Source organism: Eurytemora carolleeae, unplaced genomic scaffold (genome assembly GCF_000591075.1).
Source record: "Eurytemora carolleeae unplaced genomic scaffold, Eaff_2.0 scaffold131, whole genome shotgun sequence".
In the NCBI taxonomy this organism is placed as follows: Eukaryota; Metazoa; Arthropoda; class Copepoda; order Calanoida; family Temoridae; genus Eurytemora; species Eurytemora carolleeae.
In genome coordinates, this window is record NW_019396496.1 from 107230 (window position 1) to 133559 (window position 26330).

General features: G+C 33.0%; 1 protein-coding gene across 1 annotated transcript; it reads left to right on the forward strand.

Annotated features, from left to right (window-relative positions):
• The first annotated feature begins 1873 nt into the window (after positions 1-1873).
• Positions 1874-26330, forward strand: LOC111704367 (uncharacterized). The gene is made up of 5 exons (XM_023476593.1): positions 1874-2088; positions 5732-6842; positions 14255-14450; positions 17944-18050; positions 24255-26330. The coding sequence occupies exons 1-5, from the start codon at positions 1986-1988 to the stop codon at positions 24556-24558; spliced, it is 1821 nt and encodes a 606-aa protein (XP_023332361.1). The 5' UTR covers positions 1874-1985; the 3' UTR covers positions 24559-26330.

The following is a 26330-nucleotide window of genomic DNA, read 5'->3' on the forward strand; positions in this document are numbered from 1 at the left end:
GTATATTGTATATTGTATATTGTATATTGTATATTGTATACTGTATATTGTATATTGTATTATTGTATATTCTATATTGTATATTGTATTGTATTGTTTTAGTATATTTTATGTTCAGTATTTTATATATACTGTTTCCCCCACTTTATGCTTATTTCCCCATCCTCTAATTCCCCCTCGGTTGCCTCTTACTACGCTTCTGTAAAATTCGCAATAAATGTTGGCTGAAAATTTTTGCAAAATCGATAAACTTTCTGTGAAATGAATTTTAAGAAGCTGGGGGGGAAGGGGGAATAAATGTCATTTTATCATGAATATTGAAGCTTTTACAAATGTGTAAAAAAGCTGAAAAGTTTTGATAACATTGAGATTTTTAGAAATCAGGCATTGATAATAACATGAAATCGCAACAAAATTACTATCAATAATTAGTGTATTATTATTATTTAGAAAACTATTTAACCTTTCACCTTAACCTTTCTAAGATGCAGGGTTACCCACAAATCTTTGAATAGACATTAGACATCAACTGAAGGTTTACTTTGTTCACTTTCTTTTCACTTGTGAACAGAAAGGTCCAAATAACCAGAGAGATACAAATAAAAGAAGATACAAATAAACAGAAAAATGCAAATAAACAAAAATTTACAAAAAAAACCAGAAAAACTCATTTGAACAGAGAGATGCATATGAACAAAGAAATACAATAAAACCAGAAAGATACAAATGATGAAAATTAACGAAAAGGTCAAAATAAACAGTAAGACACAAATTAACAATAAGGCACAAAAAACAGAAAGATAATTAAACAGATACAAGTGAACGGAAAGGTACAATTAAACAGATACAATTGAACGGAAAGGTGCAATTAAACAGATACAAGTGAACGGAAAGGTGCAATTAAAAAGATACAAGTGAACGGAAAGGTACAATTAAACAGATACAAGTGAACGGAGAGGTACAATTAAACAGATACAAGTGAACTGAAAGGTACAATTAAACAGATACAAGTGAACGGAAAGGTACAATTGAACAGAAAAAATGAACATAAAGGCACAACCAGTATAGTGCACAAACATGGACCTAGATAAAAAACTGAAACTGATAAAAACAGTTAATCATATCAAAAATACAAAATCAAGTACCCACATATAATAAATGCATATAACAATAAAATAATGGCAAATGTAAAAAATATAATATATGATATCACAGCATGAATTTAGAAATACAAAAATAAGATAACATAATTTAGATAAAACTGATTTTAGCTCAAACAAGAAAATAAATATTTATCTTTTCTGAAAAAAGGGATTAATTTTGACAATGCTTACAAAGGAATTGATTTTTTAATCCCTATATCTTTGCAGCCCATGACTTTCGATCAAAAAACTAAGCTTAAAATATCAACGTTTTACATCATAATATTGCAAAGATATGGGGATTAGTAAATTTGAGTTTGCGGCAATGACTTAATTCCTTTAAAGTCCCCAAATCAAATAAAAACGAGAAAAAAATCTAACTGATCATCGTTTTAAACTCAATTTGTAAAATGAATGTTTTCTATGGTTAAATATGACAAAATAAATATTGACTCGGACTCCTCGGACAGGCAGAAAATAAACATGGCCACTCATTTAACCCCACAGTCATCCAGTCCAATATTTGTCTTTACGATATTTGAGTGTCTGCTTAAAAATGGGCTGTAGACTGAGTAGACTAGGGAGTAGGGTTGGGTTGTGGATGGATACTCCAGGCTCCGAAAATGACTGCTGCTGCTGTTGCAAGCTGTGATACCGGGCGCAGCTGTATTTGTACCGGGGGGGAGAAGGAGAAGAAGGAGGAGGAGGAGGATAGGGGGACAGCTTCAAGCAGAGCTACTTTAGTCTATGCCTGCCCATGCCCGGCTAAACACATGTGGTTTCAGTGAACTTGACAAAATAACCTAATTATTATTAATTGATTAATAATAATCGTGATATAAAATGTTGGTTCAGCGCGGACCAGTTCTTCTTAACTCCGGGTCCACGCTTCAACAGGAAGAAGAGGAAGCGCCCGAAATATCCCGTATTGTGGATAATCTTCTAGGAAAGAGAAAAAACTCAGTAAAATGTTTAGTTGGAGCCAAAAAAAGGAGCCATTGATAATTATCTCCTGTTGAAGTGTTTTAAACTGTAAATGTCGTCATAAAATGAAACCATGGATCAATAAAGTTAAAGTGTATCAAGTTGATAGAATATATATTCTTTAATCCCGGATAATATCAGGCAAGCTTGTACATACGATAAATTCAAAATAATGTCCAGGCTTAGGTTTCAAAGAGAAAATATTTAAATAGGTCGAAGTCATTGAAATAGATTTCATATTTTCAAAGTTATAAAGTTTTAAATAATTTCAAGAATTTAAACTATATTTCCACCTCCTATGTCTAGAATGCATTCCATATGTTTATCTATGAAAGCAAGCCCTGTTGACACTTAAGTTTCCCTCCTAAATGGAATTTTAAATATTGCAACTCTTGCTCCTTATTCATGAATTGCTCACTGCTCACTGCTTATATTGGTTATTTTGTATTCATAATTCCCCGGAAAGGAATTGAGTCTTTGCCACAAACTCTGAATTTATAATCCCTATATCTCTGGAACCCAATGTTGTAAATCTTTGATATCTAAAACTTAGTAATTTCTCAGTTTGAGTAAGATCATTTTTCTAATTTTTTTAATTTATCAGCTTTTAATAGTGTAATATTGCAACAACTACAAAAATTTATTTATATCAGAATTAATTTTTTTTCTCAGAGTTCGCCTCATAGCCACAAAAACAACATTCTCTTAATAATTTTTTTCCTACGATAACGTTTACAGTCCCTTTAAACAGTCATTTCCATGTTCATGATTCTCAAAAACACAGTGAAAAATAAATATTACACAAATAAATGTATACATATACATATATATATATAGTCACTAATAACTTTTTCTATAAATTGATTATGCATGTATAGAATTACTGTTTTTTATTAGATGTCTTGAGCTTCTGAAAAGTAATGATTAAATATTGATAAAATTATTGATAAAAAAAAACACCATAACCAATACATATGACATAAATATGTAAATATACTACATTTCTATTTTAAACAGAAATACCAAAAAATGTTTTTAAAAGTTATGATATATTAAACATTTTTTAAATGGGTTAAAAGGAATTGAATTAAAAGGTTGGATTTCCCCAAAAATATAATTTTCTAATTCAACAGCAAAAAATATAATTTTCTAATTCAAATAGCCAAAAATATAATTTTCTAATTCAAATAGCCAAAAATATAATTTTCTAATTTCAAATAGCCAAAAATATAATTTTCTAATTCAAATAGCCAAAAATATAATTTTTCAATTCAACAGCAAAAAATATAATTTTCTAATTCAAATAGCCAAAAATATAATTTTCTAATTTCAAATAGCCAAAAATATAATTTTCTAATTCAAATAGCCAAAAATATAATTTTCTAATCCAAATAGCTTTGAAACCTGACTTCGTAGAGATTTTTAATTTTGCCCGATCAAAAAGTAAAATTTTGAGGTCTAAAAGGTTTACACAATCAGGTTAAACGATATATGGATGTTAATCTGATCTCTAAAGGTTCAATAAACAATCCTTTAAAGAGACTAAGCATAATTTCAAGTGACCCTCCAGGCAAAGATGGCAATGCCTGATTTATAACGGTATCCTTGAAAGTTTCAGCTGATCAAGTATGAATTAGATATTCATTTTGAACTATTTACTTTCATGTGTGGTTTCCCTGCAAAAGCATTTCTAGCTTATAAGATCGAAAAATTAATCAATGGAAATATTCACAAAAATAAACACTTTTCGAGTAAAAAAAAACAGCGATATCTCCAACATCAGATTAAGGTTTCAAGGGTACTGTTAGAAATCGGACATTGCTCTCGTTCCCATGGAGGGTCATTTAAATTTACACTTACAGTCCCTTTAATTAAAATTTAGTAGCGAAGAAAAGTTACCCAAACTAACTATAGTCACTACTGACTAATACTACAACATTCCTATAAGGGAAATTACCCGAACTAACTATAGTCACTATTGACTGATACAGTATTTCTATAAGAAAAGTTACCCAAACTAACTATAGTCACTACTGACTAATACTACAATATTCCTATAAGGGAATTTACCCAAACTAACTATAGTCACTACTGTCTAATACTACAATATTCCTATAAGGGAAGAATGAATAGAATTAATGCTAGAAAAAGCCATTAACTACCTCTAAATGACCATAAATATAGATGAACAAATAACAGAGTAAAATGCTTAATTTCAGTCGTAAACAATCATTCTTAAATTAGAACAAAAAGGTTGGCTAAAGAAATGAATTGAAGTTAAAGATTTTACACTGTTTTTAATCATAAAAAGATCTCGAAACATTCCGATCATTTTCATACTTCAATTCAGAATTCATAACACTTTAACAAAACAAAAACACAGTAATAAAATATAGGAATTGCAACACAAAATTTTAAACTTTTCTTCTGCAATTTCTTTTTTCTGATGAAATATATTCTTATATTAAGTATTTTTATTCTAATCTGAATTAATGATGTCAGATAAAAGAAATGGTATTTAAGAACTGAATATTTCATCTCTATAAGCTTAGTGAAAGAAAGTTGTTTTGTATTTCACATTGAATATATTTCCTCGTAATCCTGTATTTTATGTCTGTTTAAACCAGTATTATGCAGTTGCGGATTTGTTTTCAAAAATAGTTTCATTTTCTTGAATTATAATTTAATTTCCCACGACATTCTGGTTTTCATCATTTCTTAGAATTCGAGCATTCCGTCAAATTAAAGACTTTTTAGTGGTTAACTTAATTCTTTTTCTTGTAAACTAGTTGCTTTCTGCCTTTAGATTGAAGGGGCGTATACACGGGGGGGGGGGCTATTCGGGTTGTGCCGCCCCCTTGGATCAGTGAAAATATGGTTTCAATGGGGGAGCAACCCCCCCCCCTCTCTGGAGGTTGCAAACAAAAGTGATGATTATCTGAGTTTGTTGCACCAAAGACTCAATTCCTTTTCAGTTTTTAAATGCAAGCTTTCATCAGGATCGATTAGGATTAAAATTTAAGTTTAAGATAATTTCTAGATTACAGATATTTTGCTTTCACTTGTAATATGATTTAAAGAGTTTCTCGTAAAACTAAAAAATGTATTTGTGTGATTAACATTTCGAGTCTAATGCAGATTAAAGAAGAAGGGGAGGGGGGGGGGTTAATAGTGGGAGTATGATTCAAACTATTTAAACTAGTTCCAATAAATGTTGAAACACTGGAATTTTAATCGGCCAATTAACGCCATTTGTTCAATTGGCGTCACTTTGTCGCACAAGCGAAGCGTCAAAATACGCTAGATATCCCAGGCGTAGATACTTCTCATACATTTTTGGTAAAACTTCAATATAAATGATTTTATGCTGGTTATTAATGGGATATCAATATCTGAAAAAAGCCATATAATATAAAAGTACCAGCCTTGAAATGATGCAAAAGAAAATAATTGAAGGAAATTGAGTTTTAAGGCATTCTTCTTGGGGCGTTTTAAGACGGTCTGGTTTAACACTTAGATCGTTTCAAAGCCTTATTTGGAGACTTAGAACCAAATCTGGAGAATTTAAACCTGATAATTTGATCTGATTTTTCATCTCTTCTCAGAGATATCGTTAGTTCAGAACCAGGAGGCAAGGGTGGAGACCCGGGGCAGGGTTGAGACGAGGAACAAGGTCGACGCTGACGAGTTCAACGGGAACGGGTTGGTCGAGGATGGATACGGAACACAGGACGGAACAGAGACGAGTTCGAGCCGGAATAGTTCGATAATCAGCGAGACCTCGGACGATCCGGTGAACACTAGTGACGATCTTATTGTTGAAGTCGAGTTATGGAGGTCGGAGGTTAGGGACGAGGATGTTGAGTTGAGGATACAAAATATAAATTTACAGCTGGAAAATTTAAAGAACGAACGTAAATCTGCGGAGCAAGATTTTTCTTGTGTTGAGATAGACCTGGAGCAAACCAAACCTTCTGAAGCGAAGATTGATGAGAATACACATGCAGAGCAAGATGAAGATCATTCAGACCAAGGAGCCATTCAGACAAAACATCAAGAAAAAGAAGATGAAAATACATTTAGTGAAGATCAGAATGAAAAAAAATCTACAGAAGAGGAAAATAAAAACAAGTTAAATGATGAAACAAAGATCGAGAGCAAATTTACAGAAGAAAATGAGAAAAATCAGGAAGGGGAATTTGATATTGAAAATACATTTGAAGAGAAAACAGAAATAGCAGAAGATGTCATTAAACTAACAAAAGATGAAGAACATCTGAACAAAACAATAGAAAGTTCAACTATTATTGAACAAAACGAAAGTTTGGTTCAATTTGGTTCATTGGAGTTATTTAGTTCAACTTCAAATGTTGAAGAAGGGCAGTTTGACGCTCCGCTAAACGTTGAGGAAGAAACGATTGTTTCTCCGCCACTTAAAGAAGAAGGGCAGCTACTATCTCAGCCATTGGTTGAAGAAGGGCAGCTAGTATCTCCGCCATTTGTTAAAGATGACACTCCGCCACTGAATGGAGAAGGAAAGTTTGTAGTATCTTCGCCAATTATTAAAGAAGAGATAATGTCTCCTCCACTGAATAAAGAAGGGCAACTAGTTTCTCCGCCGCTGGTTGAAGAAGGGCAAATTGTTTCTCCGCCGTCTAATAAAGATGAAACTGAGTGCACTAGGATGGATTGTTATGAGATCCAGCTGGAAAACAAGTAAGTTTAATTTAACGTTTTCTTGATTCTATTATTGCAAAAACTCCAGAATTGCGCATCTTTGTGTGTAATAAAAATATGTCTTCGACAGGTTTAATTTTTTTTTCTAAATAATATTTCCAGGTCTCTTTTGTAAAACTTTGTAATAAAATTTGAAAAGAAAATTGAATAGTTAAGTTTGAAACTTAGTCCACAGTTTACAAAAAGTTCAAAAAATAACTCGTTGACTAGCTTTCCTAATTAACCAAAAAATTCCATCGTTTTGAATCATTTTTATTCAAGGCGCTAGTTCACAATTTACACTCTGAACAGATGGTAGTCAGGGGGGGGCTATGGGGGCTAAGCCCCCACCCTGGACCAGTGAAATCTATAGATTAAAGTGCTGAGCCCCCCCCCTGGACAAATTCCTGACTAAACCCCTGACTCTGAAGCCATTATTTTGTCATGTTTATTTACAACATTTTGTTTATGAGATATTTATGAATAATTCGAATGCTTTTCCACGACTAAACATAATAATAGACTTCACATTGTCCCCAAAAATCTTGAAAGACCTAGAATTTTGTTCGTAATTTTTTGAAGTCAGGTTTTGGTTAGTGCATGCTTTAGTACCTACTTTAAATGTTAACAGTTTCTTAAACTTCCAGACTAGAATATTTATTTAGAAACCTACAAACTGTAGACTTTAAAGAACAGATTGTAGACTCTAGAGTACAGACTGTAGACTCTAGAGTACAGACTGTAGACTCTAGATACAGACTGTAGACTCTAGAGTACAGACTGTAGACTCTAGAGTACAGACTGTAGACTCTAGAGTACAGACTGTAGACTCTAAGAGTACAGACTGTAGACTCTAAGAGTACAGATTGTATAATGTAGACTCTAGAATACAATATAGAGTGTATACAAAAGAGTGTAGAATGTAAATGTAATGTAAAACAAATGCATTATTGTACACTGAAGATACATACATAGTACGCACAATATAAAAAAATCACTTAACTCACATTCTTTTGGGTTTTTTTCTGCTTATTTCTTCGTAAATTCTCATTTTCTCGTCACCTTTTCCCCCCATTAATTATTATTTAAGATTTATGTTGACCTGCCAAAACTTTTTCTTCCTCAACCCTCAACTCAACAATATTAATCGAACTGGTGAAATGGAACCAAAACACAACTTTATTAAAGTTTTGTATAAAGTTATTGCAGTTGCATGTTTCATGTTGCCTGACAAATCACATCTCCACGGCTAAAAATCCGCCAAAGTATTCTATTGTGTACAGTGTAAACTAAGAACACTAAACATTGCTTCCTGCTTATTATTAGCGCTAATTAAAGGTTTATTGTGTGCGAATAATTATGTTAATGTTATTTTTATATATTTATTGTTTATTTTTTATTTGCAAATTATTATTTAATGTTTCAGGCACACAATTTTTTATACTTTTTAGATTTTTCTTCTAAGCACAAATTATGCTTAATGCCCCTGAGTTCATAGAGAATTGAATAATTCAGACAGGGTGTGGTGCAATTAATGTAATTATGTCTGTGTAATCTTATCCAGGGTGTGACATAACTAATGTTATTATGTTGTATCCCTGGGTGGGGCATGAAAGTCATAAGCTTGATAAATTATCTTGCCTCGGAAAAATTCAAATCTTAAAATCCTCCTACTCCTCCCCCTCCCCCTCCTCACCTTCTATAAAACCCTCCATCTGTTTAGTTGAAAAATGACTCTTTCTAAAATATTAAAGTGATGAATTGCTTTTTTCTTTTGTTTACTCTTTCTTCACAATTTATCCGCCAACTGCTTCTAGGATAGGTTTTAAAGGTTTTGTTTCAGGTTTATTTTAAGAATTAGGTTTGGTTACGCTTTTCTTAAGGTTTATGTTCAGGGCTAGGTTTATGTGCAGATTTAGATTTGGTTACGCTTTGTTAAGGTATAGGTTCAGGTTTAGGTTTAGGCTCATGTTGTATATTTTGTAGATTTCCTGTGAGAAACTTAGAAATAATTCAAGCGAAACCCCGGCACGTCTATAATCATGCCTTCAGTTTACCAGATGTACATTTACTTGATAGATAGATATACAGTTAGAAATATGCTTAGATAGATAGACAGATACCTTTAATGATAACAGAATTTAAGACTGCAACTTCACACATACTTTAAAAAAAATGGTTAAATGCTTAGCCTTCAGCTTTAAACTGTTCATATTGCTTTTTTAACTGTTTATATTCTAAGCTTACTACTTTAAACTGCTTGTATTCTAAGCTTACTGCTTTAAACTGTTTGTATTCTAGGCTTACGGCTTTAAACTGTTTATATTCTAGTTTTTCTGTTAGTATTCTAGGCTTACTGCTTTTAACTATTTGTATTCTAAACTTTCTGCTTTACACTGTTTGTATTCTAGGCTTACTGCTTTAAACTGTTTATATTCTAAGCTTACTGCTTTAAACTGTTAGTATGCAAGGCTTACTGCTTTAAACTGTTTATATTCAAGGCTTACTGCTTTTAACTGTTTGTATTCTAAGCTTACTGCTTTAATCTGTATATTCAAGGCTTACTGCTTGAAACTGTTAGTATTCAAGGCTTACTGCATTAAACTGTTTATATTCAAGGCTTACTGCTTTATACTGTTTATATTCTAGTCTTACTGCTTTAAACTGTTTGTATTCTAAGCTTACTGCTTTAAACTGTTTATATTCTAAGCTTACTGCTTTAAACTGTTTATATTCAAGGCTTACTGCTTTAAACTGTTTTTATTCTAGGCTTACTGCTTTAAACTGTTTGTATTCTAAGCTTACTGCTTTAAACTGTTTATATTCAAGGCTTACTGCTTTAAACTGTTTTTATTCTGGGCTTACTGCTTAAACTGTTTGTATTCTAAGCTTACTGCTTTAAACTGTTAGTATTCCAGACTTACTGCTTTAAACTGTTTTTATTCTAGGCTTACTGCTTTAAATTGTTTGTATTCTAAGCTTACTGCTTTAAACTGTTTGTATTCTAGGCTTACTGCTTTAAACTGTTTGTAATCAATTCTTACCGATAATACTTACATTTTGAATTTTAAGATTTCTGCTTTTTAAATGATCTATGCTTTCTGTTTTAAATCTGAGTTTACTGAAATCAAGGCCTAATGTTTTAAACTGCTTATATTGAAACTATACTGCCCAATCCTGAGGCCTACTTGGATTAAATTGTTTCCTCTGTACTCCTCTGAGTCTGCTCCCATCAATGTCAATGAACTATTTCCGTTCCGACTAAAAGCTATTTCTCTCTCTATAATCTATATATGTCAAACATAAACTTTAGTCAAGATGTCTAAGATATATTCGCATTTAAAAAAATATTTAACTAAAACCTGTAATTCTGCAAAACATATATATACATGTTGCTTTTATGTTTGATTTGAATTTAATTGAAAAAATGCATTTTTTTAGAATTTGCCCGTTCATTAAATACCTCATTGTAGGTTTTGATCTACAAGTAAATTCAGGTTCTCGTTGTAGGTTCAGGTTCTTAAAGGAGGTTCAAGTTCTTAAAGTAGGTTTGGGTTCTTCAAGTAGGTTCAGGTTCATACAGAAGGTTCAGGTTCTTAAAGTCGGTTTGGGGTTCTTGAAGTATGTTCAGGTTCATAAAGTAGGTTTGGGTTCTTAAATTAGGTCCAGGTTCTTAAAGTAGATGCAGGTTCTTGAAGTAGGTTTTAATTTATAAAGTAGGTTTTGGTTCTTAAGTGTAGGTTTAGAGGAGAAGGGTTGATTTCTTAAGAAGGATTAGGTTCAGTTGAGTTAAGGTTTAAAGTATCTAATAAGCTGAGGCTTAAGTTTGACTGAGTATGAATGTTTAATATTTCTAATGATGACAGTAAAACAGTAAAACATGATTTTTTGCAGACAAGCTTTAAAGCTTTTTTTTAACATCTGCGACAATCAAATTATGTGAAAAGATTCTATAACCACGTGACAAGATCCTAAAGACACATGACAAGATCCTATGGAAATGTGACATGATCCTATAAATACGTGACAAGATCCTTTAAACACGTGACACGATCCTATAAACACGTGACAAGATTCTTTAAACACGTCATAAGATCCTATAAACACGTGACAAGATCCAATAAACACGTGACAAGATCCTATAATTAGGTGACAAGGTCCTTTCATTGCGTCACAAGATCCTTTCATTACGGGAAAGACCCTTTTATTACGTAACAAGATCCTTTTATCACGTTACAAATCCAACAGTTACGTAACAAGGTCTTATAATTACTTGACAAGATCTTGAAGTGTAATCTAAAAAACACATTATAACGACAAGATCATATATTCAAGTGACAAGATCATATATTCAAGTGACAAGATCATATATTCAAGATCATATATTCAAGGGACAAGATCATATATTCAAGTGATAAGATCATATATTCAAGTGATAAGGTTATATATTCAAGTGATAAGATCATATATTCAAGTGCAAGTGACAAGATCATATATTCAAGGGACAAGATCATATATTCAAGTGATAAGATCATATATTCAAGTGATAAGATCATATATTCAAGTGACAAGATAATATATTCAATTGATAAGATCATATATTCAAGTAACAAGGTCATATATTCAAGTGATAAGATCATATATTCAAGTGAAAATATTCAAATGACAAGATCATATATTCAAGTGACAAGATCATATATTCAAATGACAAGATCATATATTCAAGTGATAAGATCATATATTCAAGTGACAAGATCACATATTCAAGTGACAAGATCATATATTCAAGTGATAAGATCATATATTCAAGTGACAAGATAATATATTCAAGTGACAAGATCATATATTGAAGTGACAAGATCATATATTCAAGTGACAAGATCATATATATTCAAGTGACAAGATTCTATATTCAAGTGACAAGATCATATATTCAAGTGACAAGATCTTATATTCAAGTAACAAGATAATATATTCATGTGACAAGATCAGATAATTAAGTCACAAGATCATATATTCAAGTGACAAGATCATATATTCATGTGACAAGATCAGATAATTAAGTCACAACAAGTGACAAGATCATATATTCAAGTGACAAGATCATATATCAAGTGACAAGATCATATATCAAGTGACTATATTCAAGTGACAAGATCATATATCAAGTGACAAGATCATATATTCAAGTGAAAATATTCAAATGACAAGATCCTTTAATCCCGTGATTACAAGAAAACTCCTGAAGTTTAGTTTGTTTAAAACTTTTTACCGTGTTAAGTCAGGGTTTGTTAGTGTTTCCAGGTTAACTGTTTAACAGGCGTGTAGTATGTTGAGGCAGGGTGAGAAGGATTGATTCAATTTTAAAAATTCTTTAGAAACTGACTCATGCAGCGTAGAGTTAGACAAATACGGGTAGGAGGGTTCAAGAGAAAGTGAATTATAAATTGAGTTGATTGTCTGGATATTATTTAAGGGACATATGGTTAATAAAAGTATAGTCTTCCTGTTATCAAACCATTAATCAATCTTAAACTAGTAGTATTTGCTTTTGCAACCCCGGAAACTAAATATCAGTATATTGTATAAATTGAAAAAAAAATTATTTTAACCAAAGCTGTCACATTGAACGAAGCATAGATTACCGATCTAATCCTATCATCTTCTCCCGGCCTTTCTAATATAGTGCCTAATGTTAATATTAAATGAGTTAAAAATCCAGTCTTCCGTCGGAAGATGGAGTGAGGGCGGAAAGATTTGAAGTAGATGATGGATTGGAACCATCGAGATATTAGTAATAGAGGGGGCATCTGGAATTTTAGACTTCTTGTTGTACAGCCACTGTACACAATGACCCGCTCAGAAATTCTACCTGGGGGGATCATAATTCGTAGATCAGTTTTGAAAGTTATTGTTTGAAAGTGAAGACTACAATATTCAAGCAAAGAAAACAAATCCATATGATTTTTGTATAAAAATGAGACATGACAAATAGAGAAAAAAATAAAATCCTTCTCCTTAACCCTTTGGAAAAAAGTTTCCGGCAAAAAAGTCCTAAAATTTCACACTGTAAAAGTCCTGTGGAAAAAAGTCCTTTTATTAAAAAGTCTCCGGAAATAAAGTCCTACCAATTCGAGACTTTATTTTCTAGGACTTTTTTCTGGCTCCAGTATGATTTTATACAAAAAAGTCCTCTAACAAGTGAAAATGAATGATTCACAATTCTAGGTTTTCTTTTCCTCGGATTTATTTTCTTCAGGACTTTTTTTCCTGGTATCTTATTTTCTGAGACTTTATTGGCAGGCTGGCAGCCCCCCACACTATTTTAGGAAAAAAAGTCCCAGGAATCCAAAACACCGGACTTTATTTCCACTGACAATTTTTCCAAGGACTTGATAAAATTCGGACTTTTTTTCTAAAGTTTTTATTTCCAGCTGTTTTTTTCCAGAAACTTTTTTCCAGGGACTTTCCTACATAGATTCAATTTGACCCCCCCCCCCCCTAAATCCCCTTTTTGATGTATAAATATAACAAATGATACATCGTTGTTTACACAAATTTTGACACTACAATATCTCATTGTTGAAAAATATTAAAATTAACTGTCCACTCAATACCGTACAAATAGATGTACTTAGGATTAAACCCACTGTACTCTATGATACCAACTCAGTCATAAGGAAACATTTTTCGACAAATTTCACTGTACAGTTTAAACCTAGCCAGGCAAAATTAGGAGAGTTATGCCCGCCCCCTGATTGGAACAAATTTTAAATTCCAACCAACAATCTCCAGCCGGGGTACAAAACGAATTTTTCATCTCATGTCTAATATTCATGTTTTACTCTATCTTTAAACACAACCTAGATCTAGAGGAATCCTGAAAATATAATAAACCCTAACTAAACTTAGTGTAAGACATATTTGTTTGGTTGTACGAAGGAGGAATTAAATTAGACTTAGGAATCAAAAGCCAAAAAATAGCGAGAAGAGTTCAACTACTTTTTTGGTTAAAAGTTTTAAAAAAAGTTTCGGCATCCCTTTAGGTCGGTTTCCATGTCATGAATTTAACAGAGCAAGCATATTTTTGGTTTGAAAATTCGACCCTATGTGCCCGTAGGTTTAACTTTTCTTGTTTAAAAAAACAAGATTAACAACGATATTTCTTAAAAGATATTTCTATAAATCCGTCCTAACTAGTTGGAGGTTTGTGTATCATGCGACCTGGTTAATATTCTATCTATATCCTGGAGAAATCTCTTCATAGAAAATATCAACCTGAAGGTTTCCATTCGAGGGATACAATTGTATTAGAGATAGTTTCATATCAAACCAAAAATAAAATATATTCAATTAAAAAACAATAATTATTGTTTTTCTCTGAATGGAAATTAAATCTTGAATTATTTTAGTTTGGAGCTGACAAGAGGGGACGGAGGAAGATTAGATACTCCGGTCCGCCAATCCATCCACAGGGTCACGTTTAACACCAGGAACGAGGTTGCCTCCGAGGATAAGGACGGGAGTCTCCTGGTCACCTACTGTCCTCTTGAGGAGAAAATTAAACGAAGAGAACGGTCTCCGCTCCCGGGCAGAGAACCAATCAAGGAAATCATTTTTAAATCAATATTCTGCATTTAAAAGAGAATTAAAATATTTATTTTTTCATTTCTTCTAGATACATTTTTATTTTTTTCCATAGTTTGGTGTCTTTGTATCTCCATACTTTATCTATCTTCAGTTTTCTTTTCTTTTTCGCGCTTCTCTTTACTGTATTTTTTCTTAGTCATCTCGGCTGAGCCCTTTCCCCTGATCATCCTGTTAACTCTTTGATCTGAACTAAGTCCCTGTTTTAGCCTTCTCTTCCTATTTATTCTTTCATCTAAAATAAGATTCTTTAATTCTTTATTCCTTTTCCTTATACTAACTCTTTCAATTAAACTAAGCGCTTTCCAGTCCCCTTCTCTTATCCATACAGAAACTCTTTTATCCAAAGCTGGTAATCCTTCTACTTCTACTTTTTTTCTTTTATACTTTCCTCTTCTCAAATATAAAGTCTTTTATCTGAACTAAGCCAATCCTTCTCCTTTCTCCTTGATACAAAAATTCTTACATTTAAGCAAAGTCAATCCTCTCTCCTTCTTCAATACAAACTCTTTTATCTGAACTGAACCATTCTTTCCTCTTCTCCAATATAAACTCTTTTATCTGAGCCATTCATTTTCTCTTCATAACTTCATCGTTACCATCCCTCTAGTTGATTTCCTAACTCTGTTCCCTCCCGCTCCCTTTCTACATAATTATCCCTCCTTTTCATTATAATTGCCTCCTCCCCCCCCCCCACCTCCCAACACCTGATTATCTGAGTCTCATTAGTGCTCCCTTGTTAAGCTTCTACTCAGCACTTCATTTTCCTACCCAGATCTACTGACCTGCAGATATAGACGAGAAACTTTAAACATTTTCAGAAAAAACTAAACTGAGCTTCGTAAACCTGGTCATTTTTCCAGGGTTCAGACAAAGGAACTGATAAATTGCCTCAAACTCGAATTTTCTAAATCCTGAAACCTTTTATCTTGATGTTACAGCCCTTTGATATGTCAAATCATGAACTTTTTTAGTTCTAAAAGCCAAAGGATACAATACAAATATAGGGATTACAAAATCAGAGTTTGAGGCAAGTCTTCAGTACCTTTAATTGCAGACAACTTTACTCTACAATCTGTATCTAAATCGTAAATTCCCTACTCCATAACAGTTTCTCGAACTAGTATCTATCCAGGTACAATTAATTGGTCAATGTCTCATCAAGAACACAATCTACACGGCTACAATCCCGCCACTACCACTGGGCGCGATCTCGTTAGCTGTATTTGCTACATATATACTTTGCTTGTCATTTTTTTGTCTGTTTGTATCTAATAAACGTCAAAACGGCTGAATCGGTCTATGGGAAGGTTTATGAATGCTCATATTTTAAAAATTTGTCTCTAAATTTTTTGATTTCTATAAAATTTTAAAAATCCACGAAAAAAATTTAAAATCCGCTAGATTTTTTTTTTTATATTTTACAAAGAGAAGATGCTTACAGAAAGAGCCACAACTAAAAGTTGAAAAAGAAGATGGGTGCGAAGCGCCATAAAAGCCTAGTGATCCTAAACTTGATTAATCTAACTTTGTTATAATAAGTTTTAGAACCTCAAACCAACCTGACACGTGACCAGGTATTGGGAGAATGCAAGGTGTTGATAAATCCATGATTAATGTTGAATAGAATACAGATAAGATGAGCAGGGATGGGTTTAACCTAGAGATATATTCAATACATGCAGTCACGATCAAGAACTTGTTATTAACATTTAGCATTTACCTTTATACATAATCAATGATCCGTTGCCAAATCTTGTGACTCGTGCCAAATCTTGTGTCTTGTGATATTGATATTGTGTCTTGTGACACGATCTTGTGTCTTGTGAATAGATATTGTGTCTTGTGACTAGATCTTGTGTCTTGTGACTAGGTCTTGTGTCTTGTGACTAGATATTGTGTCTTGTGACTAGATATTGTGTCTTGTGACTAGATATTGTGTCTTGTGACTAGATCTTGTGTCTTGTGACACGATCTTGTGTTTCGTGAAAAAACCTGTGTCTCGTGATCAAATCTTTTGTCTCGGAACTATACCTTGAGCCTCATGGCCATTTCTAGTGTCTCACGACTATTTTTCATGTCTCTTGACCAGGTCAGTTGTCACTTGATCAGACGTTGTTTCTAGGGACCAGGACTTGTATCTGGGTACCAGTTATTATGTCTCGTGATTAGGTCTCTAATCTCTTGAATAGGTCTTTTGTTCTGTGATTAGGTCACTTATTTCGTGATTAATTCTCTTGTCTCTTGATTATAGTTCTCTTGTCTCTTGCTTATAGTTCTCTTGTCTCGTGACCAAGCCTGGTGTCCCGAGATCAAGTCACGTGATAGTATGATGATGACATGACAACAACTCTGTAGGTTAATTATCCAACCTCGGGCAGGGTTCGTTACCAGATAATGTAAAATGTCGGAAGAGAATGATTTCTAATCTGTCATGCTTCGTGAATATGTCATTGTTGGTAAACTAACCCAGAGTAACGGGGTTTAAACCTTCAAGGAGAAAGGAAAATGAGCCGTGTATCCTAGAGCTTAAGATTTTGAGCCTAACCTTAGTAATCAGAAACCGGTATTCATGGTTTCTAACTCTTCCCGGAGAAATTAATCTCTAGTAGATTATACTAACGGATAAGATTAACTTGAACCTACTCCAGCTTTAAAACTCGAAATTTTCAATTAAATTCCATAATGCTTATATCTCCAGAAATTTCACAAAACCTTACAATTGTTTCGCAACTATAATTCTAGATTTAATAAAGAGCAAATTGTTAAATGTTTTATGTCCCAAGATTGTATCAAAGTTTTCCATTAAGATCTTGGATAAGCATATTGTCAACAACAAAAAAGCATGAGGTGGTGGGTATTTTACTTTTAAACGATACCAGGGGGTGGAAAAGGGGGTGGGTTACTCTGGGTAAACTTTTTCAGCAAATATACATGCACAAAACGTTTGGATATATAGTTTAAGATATTTTCGGCTTGGAGTTCTAGTATTAAATCTGAAATCTTGTTTTTTTGCAAACCCTGCAGAATCCAGATATTTGAAATCATTGGAGTGGAAAACATTCTTCGCCCTTCCCTTGAAAAATAGAAATTTAATCAAATATATTTAAATATTTCTCAAGAATTTTCAAATATCCTCATAAACTCACAAAATGGCGTCCGGCTTTGATTTAAAATCTACGAGTTTATTTCTTGTTGCCAGACACCACAAGCACATCAGATTCTATTGTTGATTTGTTCATCTTGATTAAGAACAGAAAAGAGAGGCGTGCCTGAGTATGTCTGGAAATGTATGCCCCTCCCCCCTCTAATCCCTTGACTAAAAGTTGAAGGAAAAATGAAAAGAAAACACTACTTGAATAAGTATGAAAGTATGTCTTCCATTTTCGTTCTTTTTGTCAAAAATATGGATTTATTTTGCTGATTCTCTGGTTTAAATGATATGTCCGAGTAGGTCAAGTATGTGGAGCGGACTGCTGCTCTCTCTACAGCTCCCAGGATAATAGATTTCAATGATTCGTCCCTGCTGGAGCAATCAAACCAAGACTTAAACGATTCAAGGTAAGATAGGATTAAGATAATCTTCTTTATCAAGGTTGTTTATAATTGTTTCAAATATACAGGTTGTCCTAATAAACATGATTCAAAGAAGGCCTAATAGTATTTTTACTTTTTGTTTCTCGTTAGAAACCAGGAAAAATACTATCTAAAACAATAAACAGATTTTATTTTAAATAATGCTTTCTTCATAAATTTATCTTTACGGTGTGCCATATTGTGCAAAGGACCGTATTTAAATCCTCATATTTATTTGGCGTAACTGTACATTGAAATGTATTATACACGTTAACTATTTATAACACTGTTATTTTTGTTCGCAGTGTTATAAAGTTTTTGGGCAGAAATTTTCTCTTTATCGAGAAGGTTCAAGCCTTTTTAGATTTAATAATGTCCCGAGCTTTAGTGAGGGACAAAATATAAACTAAAAAGGCGAGAACCTTCGAGATATTGAGAAAATTTAAGTCCAAAAACTTTATAGCACGTCGTGCCAAAATAATAGAGTTGTAGGTAATTTTATGAAACGTTTTTGTAGTTTTCAATGGCTCTTTTAAAGGGACTGTAAAGGAAAAATGAAAGGGGGTATAGGCTGAAAGCTAATCACTTTAGCTCTTGATCGCGACCCATGAAAGTTTGATCTGATGTTCCTGTCTCGAGAAATTGATATAAAACTGTGTTAAAATCAAACGAAAGTTCATATATGTAAAATTTAGAAAATCTTAAACTTAAATCACGTGACCAGAACTATCACCAATGGCAGAGCAGTATACTGGTCATGTGTCTCCGCCTTTATCACGTGACCACTTTACTGCACTGCCATTGGTGGAATTTCTGGTCAAGTAATACGGACGTATAAATAATATTATGAATTAAATCTATTAAAAATAGAAATAAAAAATTTAAAATTACAATTGGAGTAAACCTAAGTTACATTTAGCTTTCTCTGGGATATCATCGTTTTCAGATTGGTTGCATATTTGCTGAATTTGAGCTATTTAAAGCCACTACTTTTATACAAAATTGTATATATATATTAATTTTCGTATAAATTTGACAAAGTTGTATATCAATTTCTCGAGATAGGAACATCAGATATAACTTTCATGGGTCGTGATCGAGAGCTAAAGTGATTAGCTTTCAGCCTATACCCCCTTTCATTTTTCCTTTACAGTCCCTTTAAATCAAATTAGCTTTGAAACAAATCAGAAGTCAAAATATTAAGTTGATTTCAATTTTATTTTCATTTCAACTGAAAAAAATATTTTGGAAATATCCTAAATTTTTTGGAGAAAATCCTAGGAACCAATCAAAACTTTATAGCACACGTGCTATAATGTACAGCGAATTTAACTTTATAGCACGTTAATAGCGTGTTCAGTATGAAATTCACGATGAAGTGAGTAAGAATGATGAAGTACACATTAGTTTCATAAAATTACAAATACATTGGTATGAGAAAATAGCCAATATCCAAATGGCCTAAATCACCAAAAATATTTTTTATTATTTGTAATATTTTGTAAATGAACCATCCAATTTTTTTTTCGAAAACTTGTTATTGTGCACTCGAACTCGAAATTATGCTCCTATGTATGGATTCGTTGATCGATGAGGTGGAAAATAGTAGATTTAAATTTAGAAATGCTAAACACTCCATAGAAAAAGTTTACAAGGGAAAAGGAAAAATATTTACAAAAACTGAAAATATTTCACAATGTATCTACACACACATGCCGACTAAACTATTTCATGCAGATAGACAATTGTAATAAAATAAAAGTCTGCAATTGCATTAGTTTTTCAATTTAGTCAACATGGGATCAAACAGACAACTTTTCTGCATTGTTAAAAAGTAGTATTAAGCTCTGAAATGCAACCCGAAAATTATATTTTGACACGGTATTCAGGGTAAACTTGCTTTACATGCATTAAGTAAAATACATTCACCTTGAACGATTTAGACATTTTTAAAAGGAAAAAACCTGAAAATTATTAAATTGTAGACAATAGAGATAGATACAGTGAGGGCCATAAAAGTATGAAATTGGACTTTTCAGCCATCTGAGTTCTGACGTGTATTCAAAATAGTTTCAAATTCGGTGATGGTGATGGACCAAACCTCTGTAGAGTAAAAAAGTAGATGTTAGTTCCTCATTTATTGAAAATATATTTTGGTCTGGGTTGACCCTCGTCTGCAGTTCTAACGATATAATAACCATCAAAATCGATAAAAAAAAAGCTCCTTAGCTCCAGGGGATTCAGAGAAATACAGAGGCTCAGGTTTAACAGAGAGAATGATGAGTTAGTTAGTTAGTCAGATGGTTAGTTAATTGGTTATTAGTTAGTTAGTTAAAGAGATATTTACTTATTTCGTTGGTTAAATATTCAGATTTGTAATTTTTTACGGTCAATGTTTCTCTTGCTAACATGAATTTTCTTTAATATTCTTCATATCTAAATCATTACGCCTTTTTCTCAAACTGAGATTTTGTAGCATCATTTTTAACTAGGAACGTTCAATGTTCCATGTTACGATGCTAACAATAATCTTCTTTAATATAAACTCGCTTCCGTGCATGTTTATGTGAAAGCACGCACACTGTTAACTGTAGGATTTTCCAATAAGAGATAACACTGTGTTTGTAGTATCTCCCTGTCTTATCGCCCAAAAGTATGCTATCCTCTAATATATAATGTAGTTTTTTCTCTTGAACTGCTGCTCTGTCAGTACTTGAATATAAATTTACCAGCAATCAAGACATGAAAAAACGAAAAAAATGTATCTGTAAATTTCTGGATTTTGACCTTACCAATTTATAATTGTATGTACACGAAAATATCGCAAAAAATTTTTATCCATAATAACAATTTTGTAAACCTGTAATAACCTCCATACATAAATAAATATCTAGATCTTAAAAAAATTTTTTTTACTAGTTTGTAGTTAGATAGTAAGGCTCGTTGGAAAGATAGGATTAGAAGAAAATAGGATAGATAGAGGGATAGGAGAGGATTAGAAGAAAATAGGATAAATAGAGGGATAGGAGAGGATTAGAAGAAAATAGGATAGATAGAGAGATAGGAAAGGATTAGAAGAAAATAGGATAGATAGAGGGATAGGAAAGGATTAGAAGAAAATAGGATAGATAGAGGGATAGGAGATGGATTAGAAGAAAATAGGATAGATAGAGGGATAGGAGAGGATTAGAAGAAAATAGAATAGATAGATAGATAGGAGAGGAAAGAAGCAGTAGAACAGGGTTGCAAAGTAAATAGAGGAGAAAAGAAAAATGACGAGGAAATTTTGAATAAATGATTAATTGAATTATATTAAAAAGTGTTATATGAAATATGTTCTATTAATCGGTATGATGTTCTCCATTTATTTTAACTTTTTATTTAAAGATTAAATACTTGATGTCAATATAATCTTCCCTAGGTTCCTTTCTAATTTAATTAAATCTAATTAATGACCATTGTTCGATCCACATTCGAGGTTAATTAAAAAATTGCAGATTAAATTCTCTTTAAATCAAACCCTGGAGTTAATTGACCAGAAATGCTTTGTTTAATTAGAAACCTGGAATAAAATGAGTTAACCCAGAGTATGCTTGAATGTGCGGAATGCGAGGTTCATGATGTCAGCAGATTGGGTTTCAATTGAGAAGCATGCTTCGGGTTGTATTATTTTCTCTTCTCTCTCTACTCCACTCCACACCCTGAGAAATGTGAACCTAAATCTAAGCAGAGTCAGAGCTTGATTAAATATTAGATTTCAAGTTGTTATTCTAAAAGCTGATTATATTTAACCCCCCCNAGCTCGGTATCCCAACTTAGTCTAAACATATCTCAACCTATTCTGGATTCATTTCAACCTATTCTATAGCTCGGTATCCCAACTTAGTCTAAACATATCTCAACCTATTCTGGATTCATTTCAACCTATTCTATAGCTCGGTATCCCAACTTAGTCTAAACATATCTCAACCTATTCTGGATTCATTTCAACCTATTCTATAGCTCGGTATCCCAACTTAGTCTAAACATATCTCAACCTATTCTGGATTCATTTCAACCTATTCTATAGCTCGGTATCCCAACTTAGTCTAAACATATCTCAACCTATTCTGGATATATCTTATATCTAGATTCATTTCAATCTATTCTAATTAGATATATCAACTTAGTCTAGATATTTATCACAACCTATTCTAGAGATATGTCAATCTATTCTACTTAGATATATCAACTTAGTCTAAATATTTCTCATACTATTCTAGATTCATTTCAACCTATTCTAGAGGTATCTCAATTTAGTCTAGATATTTATCACAACCTATTCTAGAGGTATCTCAACTTAGTCTAGATATTTATCACAACCTATTCTTGAGATATTTCAACCCAGTCTTCCCGCTCCTTTCATACCTTCTATTCTCAACCTCCAACTACTTCAATCCTTCTATTCTCAACCTCCAACTACTTCAATCCTTCTATTCTCAACCTCCAACTACTTCAATCCTTCTATTCTCAACCTCCAACTACTTCAATCCTTCTATTCTCAACCTCCAACTACTTCAATCCTTCTATTCTCAACCTCCAACTACTTCAATCCTTCTATTCTCAACCTCCAACTACTTCAATCCTTCTATTCTCAACCTCCAACTACTTCAATCCTTCTATTCTCAACCTCCAACTACTTCAATCCTTCTATTCTCAACCTCCAACTACTTCAATCCTTCTATTCTCAACCTCCAACTACTTCAATCCTTCTATTCTCAACCTCCAACTACTTCAATCCTTCTATTCTCAACCTCCAACTACTTCAATCCTTCTATTCTCAACCTCCAACTACTTCAATCCTTCTATTCTCAACCTCCAACTACTTCAATCCTTCTATTCTCAACCTCCAACTACTTCAATCCTTCTATTCTCAACCTCCAACTACTTCAATCCTTCTATTCTCAACCTCCAACTACTTCAATCCTTCTATTCTCAACCTCCAACTACTTCAATCCTTCTATTCTCAACCTCCAACTACTTCAATCCTTCTATTCTCAACCTCCAACTACTTCAATCCTTCTATTCTCAACCTCCAACTACTTCAATCCTTCTATTCTCAACCTTCAACTTCTTCAATCCTTCTATTCTCAACCTTCAACTTCTTCAATCCTTCTATTCTCAACCTTCAACTTCTTCAATCCTTCTATTCTCAACCTTCAACTTCTTCAATCCTTCTATTCTCAACCTTCAACTTCTTCAATCCTTCTATTATCAACCTTCAACTTCTTCAATCCTTCTATTATCAACCTTCAACTTCTTCACTCCTTCTATTCCCAACCTCCAACTTCTTCACTCCTTCTATTCTCAACCTTAAACTTCTTTCACTCCAACCTTTACCCCTGCCCTCTCTTCTTCCTTTTCTGGACTAAACTCTCTAAACCCAATTAATGCTCCCTCTGTCATCTCTTGAAAGAAGAAAGGCTCTTCATCCAATAATCCTGTGTAATCTTTCTTTATCCTGTCTAATAGAACAGTAGAATAGTAGAGTAGTATTAACGTGGTTTATGTAGAGGAGTAGATAGGACGCAGGGTAGTAAAAGGTTTAGTAGATAAGTACAGCTAGAGCAGTAGTTGTTCAGTTGTTGATAAGCATTGACTCTGATTTCTTTCAAGTTGAAGAGTATTGACGCAAACTTCTGCTAGAGAGAAATGATAAAGGAGAGTAGCACTTATTACACTATCTTTTAGTGTAAACAATGATAAATATTTAATGCAACCTCCTATCTATATTTATCTATCTATCTACTATCCTTATCGATTGATAATTAATCTATCCATCAGCGATATAACCATCCATTCATCATATATAATATTATCTATCAAATCTATAATCTAAACAATACTAATATTATCTCTTAAATCCATAATCTAAACAGCACAAATATTATCTATCAAATCTAAATATGATAAGAATGTCCATATATGGGCTGCAAATTTGTTTTCGTTGATCCGATAGGTTTATAATGAAACTTGAAACCTATATTTATTGATTAAAGATCTAATTATCATAATTATTCATGCGGGGGGGGGGGAAGGTTGATATTATTATGAAATATAAGTCTAAAGTAAGGAAGGTGCAAGGACTCACACAGTTCGAAGTTCCTGAATAAATAAACAACATGTTGTAAATATATTTTTCTATTCTAGTGAGGGAGAGGAGGGATGGGAGAATCCGTTCCAACCTGAAGGAGAGGTCAGCCAGGATGCAGATATCATCCTTCAGCTCTGGAAGGGAGGAAACCTAAACCAGGACCTGGAGTCAGCCTTTAACCAGGTTCAGGCGGAGAAACTACGGGTTCCGGAACCAGAGGTTTCCGTCCCAGCTCCGGAACCTGCTCCGGAGGAACCAGAAGAGGAAACTAAGTCTCCGGTTGTGGAAACAAGATTAGTTCTTGTAGAGAAACCAAAACATAAAAGTCTTCTGAAGAAGAAACATTGCAGTCTGATGTAGACTCTCCAGGGTACTTCAGGATACTTCATGGTTCTCCAGGGTTCTCCAGAGTACTCCAGGGTACGTCAGGGTACTCCAGGGTACTCCAGGGTACTCCAGGGTGCTTCATGGTACTTCAGGGTACTCCAGGGTACTCCAGGGTACTCCAGGGTACTCCAGATTACTCCAGGGTACTCCAGGGTACTCCATAGTACTCCAGAGTACTCCAGAGTTCTCCTGATTGCTCCAGGGCTCCCTAGGATTCTCCAGGGCTCTCCAGGATACTCCAGGATACTCTAGGGTTCTCCAGGGTTCTCCAGGGTACTCCAGGGGTTTTTAATGGTTAAAAGAGAGGAGAAGATGCCCAGTGAAAATATATATTCTTCCCTCCAAAACTTTTATAATAATCTGTATCTGTACATCACCATCGTTCTTCAAACAAATTTAATCCATTTCTCAATTATTCTCCGATATTTCTAATCCAAGAACGATAAAATGTCTATTTATACATATATACCGCAAAATCCTTAAAGTATACAAGGATTTATCAGTTTAAAGTGCTGGAAAGAAAGTAAAAGTGCTGATATAAAAGTGACAGTCGATTAATTTGTGTGATATTTGGAAATTATGACAAAATCAAGATAAGTCCTAATATAAACAGAAAGACTGATTGAAAAGAAGAAAATGTTGACGAAAATATCGTTAAATCAAAAATTTAGCTTAGACCTGGCAACCCCAAAAATTTAAATAATTTCCAGATTAAACAACTTTTGGGGGGAAATTTTTCTTCTTAACTTTTTCCCAAAAAACGGGTTGCCCACTCTTCAGTTAGTTTTGGTTTACTTAACAGAGGTTTTTTTTGGTTTAGTCTGGTTTCTAATGTTATGAAAAGATTTCTGGGATGACATCGTGTTTTCCAAGGTAAAAGTTTGCACAGTTTTTGCAAAAATCAGAAACATGAATTGAACTCATGCAATGCTTGGGTGGAGACGTCATCATTTGCAACCCATTTAGGTTGTTTTGTAATCGGAAACGGGGAAAGGAAAAGTAATTGTTTCGGGATAATTGATCAAAAATGTTTTTTCTTCTAGAAAAAAAGTGTTGGTTAACCCCGGTTTGACGCAGAAATTCTGCCTTGGCGTTGATTTCTTAATTATTGGATTTTTATAAATTTGCACAAATAGTGGAGGGTTAACTTTAACTTTCGTAAACCAAATATTTTCTTTTTTCTTTTTCTCTTGTTTATAACATTTATAACAACCCCTGAACACTAAACAGCCATGACAGATTAAATGTGTCAAGATGTCAAAATGTTTAAGTGGAAACGATTAAAATCGGGAGTTTGATGAATTTCTCCCACAAACGTTTCTATAATTTTCCCTCCAATATTTGACCGGACTATTTCCTTACTTCTTGTCAGTGCATAATACTATCTTAATAATGCTACTCATACATTTTTACTTTTATTTTAATTGTTTAATTTTACTTTATTTAAAGTGCCATTTATCATCATTAATGTAATAATGACAGTTTATCAAAAACATTAATTGTATTAATGTATCAATGTAAAAATATTTGAATTTGAAATGATTTACCTCTTGGCCTCACCATCAGACAAAGGCCGAATTATAACTCATTAAAAAAATGATTTTCAAAAAGTTTATGTTCAAGTTGAGTTGATGTTAATGTTGATGTTTTAAATTGAAAATTTTGTATTCGAACCGGCTGTGATAATATATAGGAACACTGTACTGTTAATTCAGAAATCAGTTAAAATAAATATTCAAAAAATA